Genomic DNA, 19,427 nt, shown 5'->3' with positions numbered 1-19,427 from the left:
TCTGAAGCCAGGCAAAATCCTTACTTAGATCCAGCCTGAAACTGGTCTGTTATTGTTTTAAAACAGGCAGAAAATAGAAATACTTCCCAATTTAAGAGAGACATTGTTGTGGCTGCTTTTTGTTAATCAAAAGCTGTGATAAAAGCTATGTACATTGATAAAAGTAGGGGCTCATATGAAGTTGCATACAGAACAGTGCAAATGGAGACAGGGAGTCTGTTACGATTTACTCATCAAATACTGAAAATAACATGAAAAGAGAAACATGGAATAGAAATAGTTACTAATTATGAAAAGAATGAAAAGCTGCCTCAAAAAGAGTGTTTAAAGGGTCAGTTTCTATTTTCACAAGTGGGGAGAAAAACCAACTTTCCAAAGGTTTCTGGAATTGGGTTTTGTATTTTGCGTCTGATTTCTTATTTTTTCCCTGTAACAAAAAGTCAATGTGGTCCAATCTGGTAATTCTGAGCATTATCATGCAAAGAGGAAGGACAGGGACAATTTCCTCAGTTAAGCCACTTCACTGGCATAATTGCAGGACAAAAATAAACTGCTCACTGTTTCCTACACCTCTCCCCCTCATGCCAGCTTCTGTCTGCAACTTTTTACTTCCAGCTCATTATGAGAAAGTAATTTTATTGTTACATTTGGCTGGCAGTTGGAATTCTCCAAATGAGGTAAGCAGTGCTGAGATGCATGCTCTGATCCCTCAGCAAAAACTTTGTAACATACGGTGCTGTTATGTCTGCAAGCTTTACGTGAAGAGGAAAACAGGCATCTGGGCTGGGTACATTTGTAACGCTGTGGTTGCTGGATTAATATGAAAAGACAGATGAAGGCAGACACTTTAATTACTTCACCCTAACTTTTTATTACAACATCGCGTAGAATGGTGAGTTACAGAGGATAATGGGCGTGAAACATCTGGGATGAAGTCACACACAAGCTCATGGTTTGTTATCTGCCAATGGGGTTTTAAATACTGATAATTTCTGTACATGCATCTTTGTGTTATTTCTGATCTTGATAAATCATTTCAGGATTACTTTGTTGTAAGCTGTGAGGTAGCTACTAAGACTGGGACCCCGCTTTTTTCTTCTGGAACTTTCTGAACTGGGACTGTATCGCCACAGCCGCCCGCTCTGTTTCTGGCGCATCCATGTCTATGTCAAATTCCTCTTGAACCTTCTTCTGCCCATCTGCTCAAAGAAAACAAAACAAAATGTCAACAGTTTTTTCAAATGGTGATGATGACTGGACAGCACAGATGAAAAGCCCTGCCCCTCTCTCCTTCATAGACACCGCCGTGATGATGGGGAGCATATTCAGGAAAAAAAACCTGGGACCTGTTTCGGCAAACACAGCTGATCAAATCCCCCTCTCCCTCCCAATGGAAGAGTCTGTGACGGCCCATTGGTAGCTAGGCATTGAGAAGTGACATCCAAATGGTGCTCAGCAGTCACTGAGCATCACCCCGATGTCTGCACAAGTCCTCTCCTGCCTGGGGATTTAACAGCGAGGGGCAGACGGACCCTCCTGTGCCACCCTGCAGGCAGAAATTACTCATATCCCTATGCTCACTCTAAAACAAAGGCACCTTAAAATATTTTAAAGTAGGGATTAAGACCCTATTCCTATCACACCTCCTACATTAGAGGAAGAGAAATACTTCCTAAGGCAAATTTCCATCCTTTTCACTTGTTTCCTGCCACCTCATCTTTTTCAACACATACCACTCTTCCTCTTTGAATCATTTATGTTCAATTGCTCTGCCACTGTACTGCTTCCCTCACTTCTCTCTGGGCTCCGTTGCTGCCTTTCATCCTCAATCCTTGGCTCTTTGCCCCACTTTATTCCCAGGCCTCAGCTTTTTGTTCAGCTGCATTTTGGGCCTCCACGTGGGCAACCCAGCTGACTTTGCTGAATTTTGCTTCATACACCTACGTGATAAAAGTGCAGCCCTGGGAAAAATCCCGCCCTCATTGCAAAGATAACCCTAATCTGCCTGGACTAACAAAGTGAGAACACACATTCACTCCACTAACCTCATCATACCACTGAGCTTCTCTTCACATCTATAAACTTGTTTGTTAAACTCAGTTACATAACTGTTGTATCCCAGTCCTGCAGTGAACGTCATGCCTGGAGTCTGCAGACAGCTCTACTTAAAACAGCTCTGGGAATTCACCCATTTGGAACCACTTTGCTTTTTATTCTTGAGATTAATACCTCTGGGATGTTCACCCCCAAGTACTGTTAATGCAAATCAAGGGAAACATTTCCAATGTATTATTAAAATGGAAAGCAAATTATTTCCCAATATCTCTCTCTCTACTTCCCACTAGAAAAGAGGGATACCATTTCATTATTTTAGCATCAGTCTTGCAGTATTTCTTGCCTTTACTTCTTGTTCTTATTCGGAACTCATGTTCCATGACCAGAATCCACTCTAAACTGGGCATATTCATATATATAATATTCATATAATATTCATAGGTATTTAAAGGGAAGATTTTGGCATATTCCATACTGATTTTAACTACAATAACAAAATAAATGCAGCTTTGTTAACATAAAAGAAATGTTCACTTAATATTTTGTTTTACTTAGAACATTTAAGAAGAAAGTCTGGAGGGGAAGAATAGCTTGAGAGATTACCAAAACTTTGATTATACAGTATAATGAAAAGTTAGGTTATCAAAATAAAGATTTTATGGAAGAAAATTAATCATATTAACATTATGTCACACTTCCATAGCCATTAAATCCAAGAATCTGACCAGTTTAGTGTAACTGTTCAAGCAACACAACCACCTTAAGCACAAAAATACAATTATTCCCTTATTTTTCATGGGGAAAGGGAGGTGAAGGTCTGAATTGACTTCCTAATGCTCATAAATTCTTAACACAGTTAGTGAGATAACTGAACTCTCCCATTAAAGCCATGTTATATACAGAAACTTGTTAAAGAAATAGAAAATCCTAAACTAACAACTATAACACTATACTACTTGGTGAAAATTTTCCTATTGCCAGATACCATCTTCTCCACATTACTGTGTACACAGCAGAGAAACAAAGATTTTAAAAAAAAATCAAATTTCAAAAGGAATTATCATTTTCACAATGACATAGTATCATTTTCTTGGTATTTTGGGGGCTTGGTTTAGATTTGGTGTTTATGGGTTAAAGGGTACTAAGACAAGCAATCACAATATTTTATATGGAAACAAACCAAAAAAGGACTTTAAATCTGTCTGTAGAAACCTGACTTTTCAGTCAGAACATGTAAATATAGACTTTTCATTTGAAATTTTTGAGTGAATAAAAAATCAACAGCCTGATCAGCTAGCTCTAACAGCAACCACTTTGTGATATCAGTAATAAGACAATAAAAACTGGTTTACTTGTCCATATGTCAGAAACTCAATTAACAGGGTCCTACTAACATTCTCAATAGAAGAGGATAACCTATGGAGAAATACTCTTATTTTTTATGCAGAAATATTTTATCAAAATGTTTATACTTGTAATGTAATAAGCATTTAATCAGTTTTGAAACTGATGAGACTAATGTCTTCTCATTGCTTGATGATTTTCATTTTTGTTGTAATGTTCTGAATTTTAGGTTCCTCCCTAGCCACTTACTAGACACAGCTGTCAGTCTTCACAGTAGAAAACAGAAGTGGAGTTTATGCATCAATTTTAGCTTTTCAGTATATAAATTACTGTCCCTTGGAACTGTCAATAGGGAAAGCCAGATGGGTGGATGAGCAGACACAATTGGTTTCATACCTCTTGATGAAATCTGGCTTGTACAACTCATTTCCTGTTGCAGCCAAGTCTTAGCAACATGTTAACTTGCAGTAGTGATTCAGCAGTCTTATGTTAAGATTATACAGACTTAAGAAAAAAAAGTATTTAGTGTAATTTTTCTCTAGAATTTCCAGGCCAGTTAATCTTTGCTTGATGTGAACCATCATCACTGCCTTAAAATCACTTGTACTACAATAATTTACCACATCTGAAGACCTACAATAATTTACAGTATCTTAGAATCTGACTTACTTTTATTTTTTGACCCATTCTTGTTGAAAGCAAAACCAAAATTCCTTATGAACACTACTTGTATTTCTCTTTTTCCCATCACTAAGGGGAAATGGTAGGATGAGTACTTTTCAGCCATGACTTAATTAAGAAATTAGAAGTGTTCAAAAGTGCCAAGACATTTATATGGGTAATGAAGAAATTCACTGCTAGCTTACAGATGGTATAGAAATATATACATATATAATGATTACATATATATGTGCATAATGTGTATTATAAAACAACATGTATAACATCTATATATAATGTATATGACATACCTGTGTTTTTCTTTCTCCCTACGCCCATCTTTCTTTTTCTATCTACATGTATGGTATCTCTGCATTTGAATATATAAACAATACATATGAATATATATAGAAATACACAGACATATTTGCTTAAAGAGTTGTACGTCCTGTGTTAAACTGGAAAGAGCTGGATGGGGTATTTCCTAAATTTTGGGAATGGATTTTTTTGGAGTTCTCCCCAAAACATTTTACATTGACTGTTCCAACACAGTGACAGTGTCTTTGTCTATGCTACGGGATACATATTTTAGCTCTTACCTTGAGTTGCTTTACTAAAAGTAGCCCAACAATTTAAAATATATCACACCCCACTCATTACACTGGTTTTGCTTTACTGGTTAGTTAAGAGTTAAAAGCATGAGTTTCAACTCCTCATGGCAGGAGGTTTGGAACAGGGTGATCTTCAAGGTCCTTTCCAACCCACACCATCCCATGATTCTATGAATAAAGAACTGACCCACTTAATTGCAGTGAAAACCCAGCCTGTGCTTGGGACCTGCACAGACTAGAGATGACCTCACTGCACCAACATGAGCGACTGAAAGCCTGTGTTGCATCCTTCCTACTATATATGCACGCACCTATGCCACACTGGTTTTTACCTGTCAGTAGTTGTTCATAATATCTCAAACATGCAGGCCATGAAGTTTGAATGCTCAAATCATTAAATTTATGCAGAGAATGGAAAGCAAGTCCATACAAATGTCCCTCTTTTATTCATTCATTCCACTAGCTTGGAAGTAGTCTGAAAACCCAGGAAATTTTTACTCCCAGCAGGCCTGAGCATAGCTTTATTTTTGGACTTGCTTTTTTCATTCCTGCTGATGGGGGCCAATGATTCTGTCTGATCACAAGCCACTTTTTTCCAAGCTACCTTTATGTAGCAATAAAGGTAGATCTGGATTCCCTTCACATCCTCGGTCACACACACAAACATCTGTTGATATCTACACTTTCAAGACTATGTGCAGATTTCTTCCACATGAATATCTGAGGCTCCCTGGACTACCACAGGCCCACATGAGGAAACTAGGAGGAACAAGACTGTTGTCAGTAGACTTTAATCCAGAAGTACTTGTGATTTTGAAGGATTCAGAAATCCAAAAGGGTTGATAAGCACCAGTCTGCACTTTCTGCTTTCGGAGGGGATTCGGCTTCATTAGCGCCATAAAAAAAACCAAACCCTAACCCTTCTCACTACACTCAGCTATTTCAAGGCTTTCCCTGAAAGATTTCTTCATACTCAGACCAAATTCCCTCTCCTAGATAGTGACTCCTACACTTCTTCTGAACATGCCATGACAATCTGGGGCAGTCAGTACATGTCCCTTCTGGGTTCTGATCACCACCAAGAGGGGAGATGAACAAAACAAGCCCACACCAGCAGTCACGGTATCTAATCCTAGTATTTGCTGAGTTTTTCAAAATCATGTGTTTAATGTGGACCAACTCTGGCCATGTGTCAATTCAGGCATATCTGAGTTGTGGTGGAACAAACTTCTTGGAGCAGCACAACATCGACTGCTTGATGAGTCCCATCATTAAGGAGCACCCCATGCCCCAGCACCAGTCTGGTACTACAGACTTTTGCAGGACTAAAGACTGAGACAACTTGCAGGGTGCAGATTTTACTTCAGTATATGCAATAGCCATCCCAGCAGGACAGCCTGAAACAGCACCTAATTAGCTGCTTTCCAAATCCAACATCCTGAAAAGTCATTTCACATCGTTGCAATTGTAAAAGATCTATTTATTCCATTTCCAGATGAAACATTAGAATGCTGTCTCTGTAATCTGCTACAGTGCCTTATAATCCATTGCAAACACTGGATGGATAATGAAGCTGCCTGTAACACGGAAAACAATCAAAACTTACACACAAATCTACCCAGCAAACTCTCAAGAAACGTGTGCAAGTGTAATTATTCATAAATATGCCTTCAGCTATTTCTTTCATTTACTTTTCAACTATAAAGTAGAGGAAATTGTGACAACACTGGAAAAAGAAAACCCTGCTTATTCCATTTGGGCCAAAAGCCTAAAGCAGTCTAAACACATGCTAAACAGACCAGTCTTTCCTAAAAGTGTTCATGGAAGGGCAAAAGCTAGCGGGATGGACTTGCGGGAAAAGAGGACTTGCTATTCTCAGAATTCCTCCATCCTCCAGATGAAACAGAGATGGCCTGTCACCTTCTGGAAAAACATTCAGCATGAAAAACTGCATAGGCTGGAGCCTCTAACTGGCATTTCACATCTTCAGTGCTGTCTTCCACCCGTGCTCACCCAGCCCACATCCAACAGGAACTATAGGAGTGTACCCAAGATACAACATACTCATTAAAATACTGCATTTTTCAGGTGCTAAACTGCAGCATTTGGAAAAAGACTAAATGAAGTGTGGGACAGAATCACAGTGCCCCATAACATGCCAGAAGCGGTATTTTGCCTCAGGCAGGATCATTACCTCCCACTGCTCAAAAGATTATTCAAGCTGTGACAATCTTTATGCTACTCTGATCCCAAGCTATTACACCAGTCTGTCCAATGAGGCAGAACAGTCCCAAATTAAAGAGGACCAAAATGGGCAGGAATCTCACGGATGTTGACATTCATGTGGTGCATTATCTTTATCTTTATGCGATGGGAATAGAAATTTTATCTGACTACAGTCCGCAAAGCAACCAGCCAGCTAGAGAAAACATATGGGCCCTTAGATGTATGGAGGCCAGATTTAAGTCCTTACAAGTACCAGTTTTGAAAACCGAGTTGATGTGGCCATTCTTCCCCCTCTACATTTAGTTAAGGGGTGAGGAAGTAAAAGACAGGGTCTCATCTTCTAGGGGAGTCAATCTAGCCTTTTGCTTCTGTGGAAGATGACAAAAATAACACTAAAACTGACCTTATGGCTGAAGCAAGGCGACAGTTTACTTCTCAACAAAAACTCTCCAGTTGGTGCCAGGGTCACATTACCCAGCAGGCTGGCTCTGAGCCTTTGTTTTGGTCACCCTGCTGCTGCCCTGCATACTCACTTTGCAAGTCAGCTGAAAAGATGGCAATGCTGGGGGAGTGGACATTGCCCAAACCCAAGAGAAGAAAAAAGGTCACATTGGCACATAGAAGAGAGCCTTAATCTGACCTTGCCTCCTTTTATTTATTTCTTAGACTTCTTTTTGCTGAATAAAATGCCAAGTAGAGGCCTCTCTGAGACGGCCAGCTCACAACTACAGTTTGTTGCTTTCTGTGATACCTGGAAGAAACATCTCCCAGAGCTTTGAGCATTGCACTTGCTTTGCAACCTCACTAGCTTAGTGCATACAGCTTGCAGCTGTGGTCTGGGGAGACAGTCTGCTGGGAGGACTTTGCCTTAGCACCTCTCCCATGATGGGATGATCCAAAGAGAATTATTTGTATGAGGAGCCTATTATAGTGCAGTGGACTGATGAAAGCTCATTAGCATTGTACCTATGCATGTTGAGGGACTGACCTCCATAGCTCTGTCTGCCTCCTGTCTAGGCACAAACCTCTGGGAGATTACTTTTTTCTCATGCATGTTCCTGATGTAACAGCACAAAACTAATAAATTTTTCTAACTTTCCCAGATTGATAGAGTAATGTAAAGCCATTGGTTCTTGGCTAATCTCCAGTTTGGTGGCCATCTGCAAATGACCTGAATCTCTGGGAGCCTTGTAATTGCTTTATCAACATGCTAGCATAATGGTAATGCAGTACTAGGCCTTTGTGGAATTACTTCAGTGTGACAGTTCTGTGGTCCCATCACTTCCTCAGACACCGGAGGCACCATCCCTTCAGCCCTCTGAGCAGTGACCATGGGATTATGCAAGTCAGAAATTCTGTCTTCTTCCCTTTCCTATCCATATCTGCACAATGGAGTATCACCATCTAACTGTTATACAGATAATCCAACTCAAACGTTCAGCTACTTCATTTTTAAGGACAAAAATTGTCTCTAATTATTTTAGGAATAACACGATAATTTTTCTTCCTACTCATTAAAAATGCTCTGGGGTGAGACACTCATTTTGTGACAAGGACTACATGACCACATTTGTTCTTGTTTCTTCACTCCATAATGAACTCAGACATTCAAGGGCCACCTTCTAAAGTCAAAGGCTGCCTGTTCTGTTCTAGTGTCAGTAGGTAGGCACTTGAGGGGGGGGGGAGATTATGGGTTTATACAAGGGTATTCATTTTCCACGGTCAGTTATTTGAAGGTGGTAGGCACTGGGGAAGTATAATGTCCACACAGCAACCATCTCCCAAACAGAAGAGCAAACCCTAGTGCTCAGCAGTCTCCTGTGACTTCAAAAGAACAGTATGAAGGGAAATAAAGGTTATCATTAGTGATCAGATTACAGATAACAGCTATTTTTATCTGAAACACACCAACTGGCCCCTTAACATCACTCAAAGCAAGCCAGAAAAGAACATCTTTTGATTCAACTGTAAATTACAATTTGTTATAAAGACCACTTCATTAGGCAACCAGAATCCTTTCTTCTTCAAAATTAACCTTTACTTTCATAATTCAGTGTTGTTATCTAAAATTTGAAAAATTAATTTTGCTGTAGAAAATAGTGGTTATTCCTTTATGATTTTAAAAATGTTATTTCAGCATGAGGCTTTTGAAGTGTCTGATTAATCTTTTTTTCCTGGTTGTAATAATATTTGAGAGCAGCAATACTATTTCTGACATAAGATAAATGAAGTAGCACAAAATTATGTATACTGGGATAACATAATGAAACAGAAAGGACTAGTAATGAAATTCAGTTTACAAAAATTGTGTTTTCAACTAATTCATAACCAACTACAGATGAATTGATTTTGCTCAACAATTAATGCAGAGACAAATACTGTTTTTCTTTTAATGCTAATGTTATTTAACCAATCATTTCTCATCTTCAACATAATTAATGTGTCACGCACAGACTTTTAAAATGGCTTACAAATGCATAACTGATGCATAGATAGGTACCTAAGTGTTAATGGGGATCTACAAGGTATTCTGAGCATGAAACTAGAAACAATAATTCACATCCCCAAATGAAGACCAAACTTTGCGGAAGTTAAACTAGGCACACAGCAAATTGAAATGGCCATCTTAGCTGTATAAAATCATCTCTTACTAGCTAAAGCTGCCTCTGAGGAGTGCTAGGCTGACCGGTAAATTCAATGGAAGCCTCTGGCAGCTAAAAGGAAATGGTGCTGGGGATCAAGTCCTGGCACAGTCAGGTACCTCTGTCACTGCAGAATGATACCCCACCAGCAGGGATAATACACTTAGCCCTAAGTCCTCTCCTCCAAGAGAATGCCATGATCCTCCTCACAAATTCAGTCCAAAGTTATGGGAGTCTCTTTCTGCAGCTGCATGCATGTGATCCCCAATGTCCCAGCCAAGTTTTAAATGAGAATCATTAGGATGTGTTTTTAATTTCCTGTGCAATTTCCAGTTCTCACTTCCTCGGTAAACACTGTGCCTTTAAACAACCTTGCTGTTTGACTGTGGAAAGAGCTGCATTTCAGCAGTGCGTGAAGCAAGCCGCCCTCTTGACTCACTAGTCAACTGCTTGATTCATATATGATCAGTTACTTTCCTATTATGGTAGCATTCAGGCGCTCCAACTCATAGCTGGGAACCCTAATGTGGTTACAAACGCAGAACAATAAATTCTCCCCCGTCCGCCACCCCTCAGTACTATGACCTTTGCAAAAGCATCTTCAGCAATAAAGTTTAAAGTAACAACAGGAGAACTTCCTCAAGGCTACCTCCTAAGCTATGGCTACCCCAGCACGCTACCCATGGTCACAGTACGGCTCAGGTACTCCACAGCTTCTCTAGAGCATGGAATAGTCAGTGAAGACACCGGCATGGCTGAGAGTGTTCCAGCTAGCCCTGTGCCAGGCATTGCCTGGCTGCTGTGGTCACACAGCATGGCCAGGGCCCCTACCTTGCAGGCAGGGCGGATGAGAACACCCTGGGTTTTTGAGGGAAAAAGAGTTTAGCCCTATCGATTCAAGCAATGCTGAGCCAATTTGCATCAAAGTCAGAGAAAAGGCTCTAGCCCATTTTATTTTCTAATAAAGATGTAGCCTCCAGCACTTTAAAACACTTTGTAGCTCTAGATTGCCAAGGAACTGACACAAAATGAGTTGGCACCTGCTATCAATTGTGTGATGACCAACAGTACCTGAAAGCCCTCGCAATGAAAAGGCAAAAGAGAAGTGTTCATCTTCTGGCGTGGTACTGCCTCCCTGGTGTCGCATAACGGCCTCGATCTCCCAGAGTGCTTCCCCACCCCCCACCCCCCCCCCACCCCCCCACCCCCCCCCCACCCCCCATCTTTGCAGTTTAATAGTGTAGCTAGGGAATATGTTCAGAGAAATGGCCGTGATCACAATGTGCCATTCAGAAGCAGCAGAAAAAGGGGCTCAAATTCATGCACTGCTGAAGTGAGATGAGCTGGGGAAGATAGCATGGGTTACAGAGGAAAACCTGTCAAACAGAAAAAGGAAAGGAGTCAATCAAAAGAACCGTAGCACAGAGTCAGAAGGTGTTTCTCTTCACACAAAGAAAAAGAGTGAGATTTTGCCCTGCTCATCTTCAAAGTGGAAAATACAGGCGGCTTCTAGGCTTCATTGTATACCAGCAGATCTCTGTTAGCAACTAATGAGAGTGCTATTTTAAGTTTTCACAGTAACTTTAATAAAAACTGTTACACGAGAGCCTGGAAAGTCACAGCCAGAAGATATTCTCCTCTTGTATAACCTATCACCAGGTTTTAATTACAAAGTATTTAACCACACACTCAGCAGTGGACAGCATAAAATATAGGAACTGAAGCTTTGCCATTCAACATTACACTCTTAAGCTAAGGAGTTATTTCAGTATATTCCTTGCCTTATCACATGGTATCAAAAAATGCCTTGTAAGTAAGATTATCTGTGAGACACATTGACTTTACTGCATAGATTAAATGCAAGAAACAACTTAAATTGTGTCCAAACATTGCAACTTTTATTTGCATGAACATGGGCACTGTTCTGTGCTAGTAATAGAACAATTACTTCAGCACGATCCCACCATGAAAAAGCCACTACTTTAATACAGGTATGTACCATGGGTTTTTTACATCTTGCACTGCATATGCCAGCTTGGGGGTGCTTGTGGGGGCAGTTGGGCCATTTTCAAAGTCTTGCAGAGAGAAGTGGAGCTTGTAAGGTTAGAAATGCCCAAGGAAGCATCTGGTGCCCTTTGTAGGCAGAACAGAATTGTCACAGGGTACCTGATACAGCCCACAGGCTGAGCTGAACAATTATGCTCTAAGGGATTCTTTTGTGAGTGTATTTGGCAAAACAAAGTTTGTCACCCCTCCATAAAACCAAACGCATCCCATGAGTAGAGCGCCAGACGTGCAATGGATGGATATAAAACCTAGGCTTCTGGAACAGCTCTAAGGTAGTCCAGTCACAGTCTGAGCAAAGACCAGCATATTCTGATAAGACATCGATTTACCATGACACTTGGCCTGCCAGTAGATCTTACATGCTCCTGCATCAATTGGCTTTGCAACTTCTGCTCCAGCACCCACAAGCACATCCAGATGCAGAACTGGATTGAGGTAGTCTGGCCAGTAGTCTTACTGAGTGTTCTGTATAACAAAATTCTCTCACAAAAGGTACAGAATTTTAATGTCTCTGACTCCTGAAAGCAGTTACGCAGCTGTAGTTTTCCACCAGAAAGCAGAGAAATTCTGTTGCGGGGGGTGTGTGTGTGTGTCTAAAACTTCCACTGTTTTCTTTTGGTTGGGCTTATTCTATCAGAATCATTAGTTTGAATTTACCACATCTCCATTGAACACAAAAAGCCACATTATACTTTTATTTCCCCTGAAGGCTGATTTGCTTAACTTCCTAGGAAGAGAGGGGCACCTCAGGAGAATGCATGATAGCACTGAAATAGCAGTAATGGGAGAAAAATGATGATCCTGGGGCATTATGGCTCTGAAAGAGGATGAGAAGGAATTATATGCTGAATGGTGTTGTCAGTGTATTCCAGGTTGTTTTGCCCAACAGCCATTTGGAAAGCCATGTTACATGTTGTACAGAAGCTCATTAGGCCAACCATTTAAAAACTGGATTCTAAATAAAAAGCTCTGTCCAATTCCTGAGGAAAAAAAAAACCCCAAAACCAAAAACAAACACCTCATCTGACTTGGAATCATAGAATCACATAATCATTTAGGTTAGAAAAGATCTTTAAGACCATCAAGTCCAACTGTGAAAAAAACCCCTAAACATGCAGGTGTTTCCATTGGAGCTCATCGGCAGTTCACCTTACAAAGAAACCAATGGAGAAAAGTAGGCACTCCAGAGGAACAATTCATCTGATCTACTTCAGGCAGATGTTTTAGGATAGCATGAATACTCACCCTTGAATCCCCTTCGTATATTGGCTAGTTCTCTATTAGCTATAAAGGGAACTCAGGGTGACTAGTGCAGATGTAGATATAGATAATAATGCTCGCTGAGCCTGAGTGGTGCCCGAACTACACACGTTGTAGAATTTCATATGAACACATTTATCTGCAATTTCATGTGACGTTCTTTCTCATCAAATAAATTATTTAGCCATTATGAAAGGTACTACACCGAAACTGTAGCAGCTAAGAGGAGGCATACCTTCTCACACTACTCCATCTGTGTGCTTCCATCCCAATGTTAGCAAGCAGAGAACAGCTCACCTTCAATAGAGGGTAAAAATGAACATTTGTTCACTCTGCTGAGATTGCCAGTGAAGCTGCCAGTTGTGCAGCTGATCTGGATCCTCTCATGTTCCCTCAGGAGCTGACTGAACAGTCCACATACCTTTATCTTTTTACAGAGATATATAGTTGAACAGACAAAAAAAATATCAGGACCTCTTGCTATCCTTTCAATTTATTTCAAGGATAGTGAATTTTTCTGCATGCATGTGTGCCTGCATGCTAAGAGGATACTACTTCATGCTCAAAAGCCTTTGTTTTTCTAAAGTATACACCAGTAAGATTTCTTATATTACCCTAATAGGGGATTACAGTTAACACCACAAGCAATATCAAATACCTCATATGAACAAGCAGCCAAATGACAGTTGCTGTGAGAACTACAATTGAATTTGCAAGCTACTGCAAATACCATATCTCTGCTCTGCTATTTAACTAATAATGAGCCAGGTGATGGCTGCTGCCATTCTGCTGCAGAGTAGAGATGCTCAAAGGAACTTTGCTGCACCTAGCATGTGTCAAAGGCAGCCATAATTTGACGGCAGGACTGAGACAACATAGAGAAGAAATAAAATAGGCGAGTCAGATGTACTGAATATGTTGAAGACTACAAGTACCTTTTAAAAGGTATTGCTGGCCATGCTTCTCATTGCTGATCCAAGCCAAGGAAGGCCTCCACTGACATGAAATCATAGCTTGCATGAAGTACACAGAAAACCATAGTGACCACCACCTAGGACAGTTCCCCAACAAGAGTACCCTCTCCTTCCTTCCTGATTCCTGTACAGCACCTGTGGGTAAGGAGGCAGTGTGGCTTCTTCACTGAAATCTTAGCTGATGTACACTCAATAGAGAATTCTGATTTTATGAGACTAATAAACACACACATTCTTTAAATGCCAAACCACACAAGTTACTGCTTCATCATTCCGTAACAGAAGAAATGCAAACCCCTATACATCCTTGTAGTCTTCTTCCTCTGCCTTTTTTCTTTCCCTTCCCCTACTGTAGAAAGTGATGCTCAGATTTATATGACTATTGGCCCCGAGACAGAACGTGAGCATAGCTCTGCTGTTCCAGTAACAGAAAAAAACCTTATTGGCACATAGGACAATTTACTGTTTAGCATAAGGGAGTAAAAAAAATGGCCATTCTCTAAAAGAGTGGGGAATGAATCCAGAAGGGCAAGTTGTCCTTCTCAGCAGCTTGTTCATTACTTATAGACCATTACTGTATTGTGAGGCTAAAGCCTGGAATTCTAACAAGTCAATACCAAAGCTCTGTGGAATTTCTCATCCCTGACTTTAGTGTCTGTATTTATTGAGTGCAGACTGATGGTATAAGGTAATGTAATTTTCCAAGCCTTTTCAAAGTAGCAGAGATTAATGAGCAAGGTCAAGCACCAAAGGCACTGGACAGTACTTCAAATCCTCCTTCTACTTCCCGCCCGCCCCCCCCACCCCGGCTTTTCCCCATCTCATAAAAAAATAAAATTCCAAACCTTCTAGGTCCCAGGCACTGACTCAGCAACATCCCGTTTTGAACCTGATGCTATTTCAGGTAAAGGATGGAAGGGTTTTCTCCCATAAGAATTCAGTTATAGGTTCTGACAAACATCTGACTAAAGTACAGATCATTAAGGCTGGGTTGCAGTGGACTTATTCTCAGGTGTGTAGCAAGGAGAAACAGCATCCACCTTTTTATAGCTTAAGTATTGATTGATCACACCTACATACCTTTTTTTTTTTTAAAAAAAAATAATGTTGGTAAAAGCAAGCATGCTTTTCCAACAAAGTTCCAGTGAAAGAAGGTAGGCCGATATTCCTAGTTCTTTATCTGCATCATGAGGTTATGGAGCAGGGAAAGGAAAATGGTCTCATTATCCTGACAGATGATGCCATTAAACCCACACAGTACTGAAGGCACAAAGTTTGTACATCCTTGAAGCGCAGTGCATTTCTGAGCTACCTGTGAAAGCAGCTGTGAAGTACCACACTGGACCACCACCCAAGCTGTCTTCCAGCCCCCAGCACTGTAACGAATTACTTTTGTCACCCAGAGCCTTCCCTGCCTCCGACTCCTCTGGAAGAGACTGTTCTCCCTTTTCTCCCTTCCATCCTGGTCCAGCAGCACCTCCTTTTGCTTGGCAATCCCACCTAACAGGGTTCACACTTAGTGCAGCCCCATTCACCTTTACAACATACATGGCCTCAGAATGGAGGAGTGAGAGAGCAAGTGAACTGTACGCAACATTCCCCTGCATATCTGAGACTGTCCCCCTGTAGATCTCTGCCTGGTCCTGAAAAGACTTACAGAGACAGTGAAACCGAGAGAAATGGCATTAAGCGGTACAGGTGGTTACTACAGATGTTCATTCATTTGTTTTTTGTTGTTTTAGTGATTTTTTTTATTTAAAATAATTAGGAGTAGGTGTTGATCCTTCATCTCCACTACACACAAAAAAAACCCAAACCCAAACCAAAAAAAACCCAACACAACAAACCACCACAAAACTTCCAGGCATTGAACTACTATTGTAATTCAATGTGCTAGTGAAGTGCTAGCACATTAAACCTCAGCAACATTCAAAAAGAAATTATTTGCTGTAAACTTCTGGAAAATGTCTCCCTGAAACCCAGAAGTGTTGGAAATGGTTTAGTTTAAATATAAAATGTTTTAAATATAAGAAATGCAAAACAAATTTAAAACCAAACAAAAAACAAGCTTTACTGAAGTGAGATTGTCTGGAAGAAAAGAAGGGGTTTTACTCATTCTATCTTTGCTTTCACCTCACTAAGTTTTCACCTAGTGCCTTTTAACAACAGCTATTTAAAAACAGTTTTATCAGGAAGGGTGGGCACTGATTTAGCCAAGTGCTGCAGTTGCAATTAAAGAGTTATTAAACCCAGTCCCAGACAGTCTAATTGGCATGAAAATCTAACTGAGACCAGGGAATAAAGGTTTCCCTCCTGTTTCAGTTGTATGTTTATTGCACACATAAAGCTATCTTAACAGAATATTAAGGTTGCAAAATTGGACATGCAAGAGTAAATGACAAATTACACTGATACCATCATGCAATTAATTGTTAATTTTGCATAGACAACTTTAATTCCAGAAAATCCTGTTTCAAATTCTTGAGACTGAAACTTTCATAGTTGTACATGAAAGTTGTACACAGCGTACTCGCTGTGTTTCCTAGATGGAAACAAAAAAAAAATTGTATTCTGCTACAACATATGGACACCCACATGGTTCCTCAGCATGGCTGCTTGGAACTGTTAGATCCACCACATATATCTTGTTTTAATGAAATAACTGATAGTAGGCTGTTTTCCTCTACTTGAATCAGCAGTAAATTCCATGAGTTGCATATTTTGTCAGTGGTTTTCATACTGCTGACAGAAAAGGAACAGTGAGACCATGGAAGGTATGGGCTTCAGGCTCAAGAAATTCATTGCTTATTGATGCCTTCAGAGTGGTGGCTGTTTCTGTTCCACCTCATCTGTATAAACTCAAGGCTAGACTCATCTCTTACCCAGCCTAGATCCTCATCATGGTTCCCAGTAGACCTCAACAAGCTGTTAATTTATTTGGCTAGTCCTAGTCCCCCAAACTGTACCAGGGCATCCCCCAACCTCAGTATTCCAACCCAGTCCCTTCCCACACTAGCTGGCTCTCTGCCCTCTCCAGTTTTCACATCCCAATTCAAATTCCTTCCTCCCAGTCCCAGTTTCCATTCAGAAGTATCAGACACTCCCAAATACTCTGGGGTTCTAGTTTCCCGATGAGATTTACTGGACCCCTTTGTCATTCCATCCTTTGACCTCCCTGCTCCAGCTTCTGTGACTATTTGGTTCCAAGGAAGGCATTACAGTTCCTCTTAAGCAACTGTGGTGTCTTGGGAACACAGAAGGGTCACCGCTATGCTCTCTGTTTCAGTTCCCAGCCAAAGCATAGTGTACAGAAACATGTAGCAGCAATCAAGGAAACCTATAATTTCCTTAATACTTGCAAAGACAGTGTTGGTTTAGATGTTTTAGTGCTTACTATCTGGCTCAGTGATGCAGCTTTTTCATTTTTTAAAAAATAACTGTTTCACTGAACACATGCAGACTTAAGACTTGTCTTTATAAACATTTATAACTTGGCCAATTTTGAAGATAGAAAAGTCACATCCCAGATGGCAAATCTTACATTTCTGTTCAAAATTACAAAGGCTCAAAACAGTCAAAGAGGCCACCAGAAATTGTTTTTAATTGCTAGGCATGCTAGCATTTTGTTCAGGCCTCATTTTTTGAAACAACTGGAATGACTTTGCTGAACCCTTCCAAAATAATTCTGCCTAAGGCAAGCAATCAACATGACAAATTTCAGCCTAAGTAATTGGATTTTGGCAAGGCTGTGTACAACTGAAAAGGGAGCTTTTAACCAGCAGAGTTTAGCAGCTCTGGCCTTGCCACCAGTCCAGATTGTAATAAACAAACTAAGTGTATATAATATGAGGAAAAGAATGTAAACTAAGTGAAAGAAAAATAAAAGTTATGGATAGCTGGGAAATCTTTAAAAGGGGTCAAAATCAGATTGTGCATGTTGCTGTGCTGGTAACTTTTGAGAGTTGCCTATGATTTCTTGAAATGTCAACTTCGGGGGGGGGACAAAAAAGGGGAAATAGTTGAGTCACTGAAAACTTACATGGAAGTAAAAAATTAATCAAAGCTCTCCCTTACACATTCTATGTTTGAAGATCTAGCACTCTGTTACTCATTTAAAACTTCTCCACAAAACAGTTACCCCCTGCGTGAATTTAAGTTTTAACACGCACTTTTAATGTTCTGTTGGGATTTAGATACATGTCAGATTGTCAATAATGCTGATCAGAAACAGTACCTTAGTTGACACACTTGGATGACCAATCTCAGATTATTTCTCCAGCCCATGTGTTCTGATCTATATAGATTCATTTTTCCTTCCCCTATTTTCAAGGATTACAAGTTCCATGAACTCAGAAGGTTAGCATCTAGAAGGACTAGACATTTCATGAATTTCCTGTTTCAGAAAACACAGCTGGGTTAGTGCAATTTAAGTCCTAACTTTAATCCTTAACTGACTCCATGCATATGCAGAAAGCACAGTATACAGCACACCCCAGAACTAGACACTGTTGCACTAAAACCCAACTAATTTTCTTCACTCCTCCAACTTTAGACCTGAATGTAAACAGGTGTAAATTAAATATTTTTTTCTTCTCTTTTGCTCAGGAAACCTAAAATTTACTTCTTCCTTCCCAAGCTAATAAGGCAGACAGAACAATTAAAAACCTTCTTGTTTCCAATCCCGCTATTTTTACAGACTGCTTTATCTCTTTCTTAAACATGGTGCTCTTCTTCCAGATGTTTCTTTGCTGTCTACTCACCAGGCCCTTGCTTAAATCTAATCTGGAAAATGAAATGTTTTTTGAGACTGGAGAGAAATGAGAAACTTTGGGTGAGGGTCAGTCGGCCATCACTCTAATATTAGAGCAATAGTCAGTGACCTTCTTTAGTAAAGTATATACATTCACCGAAAGTCCCAGACCAGAACTTTGCCTAGGAAAATAAGAGGAGGGGAAATTAGGCAGTTAGAAGGAAAAGTAGTACTTGAGCTAGCTGTGCTGAAGAGACATGAAATTCTCTGGGGGAGGAGAAAGAACGAGTAAGACAGAAACACAGTATGAGGGAAACAGTAAGAAAGGAAGACAGAAAAGAAACTGCTTGTGGAAAAGATGAAAGGAAAACTTCAGGATGAAGATGGGAAGAAAGGAATAACTAACTTGACCCATCGTAGCAGCCTGGCCTGCCTGCCAGAAAGGACCAGTAGCTTGGAATCACCCCACAGGATCCCACTGCATCACATGCTTCGTCCCTCCCTCATGGGCACATTCACTTGTTGCCTGTGAGAATGTAGAAACCTATCTGCTTACGCAAGACAATGACTGGTTAAAAGCTTCAGTATTGTGAATGACTCTTGGGACTTGCACAACCCAGCAGAAATCAGTTAGAATAGCTACGGCAATTTGCACCAGCTGAGGATCTGAGTCTGTTTGCTGCTGCTTCCCTCAATTTGTGCAACCTTTTCTGACTAGCAAGAACCAGAACAAGTCTTTTTTATTTTTTGTAACTGAATCGATCAGACTTTCTCCTGAAACAAGCCACTGGGAAGACAGAACATCTTTTTTTTTTTTTTTTTTTTTTTTTTTTTTAAC

The 19,427-nt window shown here is 40.3% G+C and overlaps 1 protein-coding gene across 1 annotated transcript in view; it reads right to left on the bottom strand.

Moving 5' to 3' along the window:
* Positions 1–398: 398 nt before the first annotated feature.
* The window catches only part of PCP4 (Purkinje cell protein 4), a 51,932-nt gene continuing 32,903 nt past the window's right edge, over positions 399–19,427 (bottom strand). Inside the window, exon 3 of the mRNA XM_056328859.1 lies at positions 399–1,199. Within this exon, the coding sequence (XP_056184834.1) occupies positions 1,072–1,199 (128 nt within the window). The 3' untranslated portion in view covers positions 399–1,071. The remainder of the gene's footprint in view (positions 1,200–19,427) is intronic.

This window comes from Falco biarmicus, chromosome 2 (genome assembly GCF_023638135.1).
Source record: "Falco biarmicus isolate bFalBia1 chromosome 2, bFalBia1.pri, whole genome shotgun sequence".
In the NCBI taxonomy this organism is placed as follows: Eukaryota; Metazoa; Chordata; class Aves; order Falconiformes; family Falconidae; genus Falco; species Falco biarmicus.
This window is presented reverse-complemented; position numbering and strand designations above follow the sequence as displayed.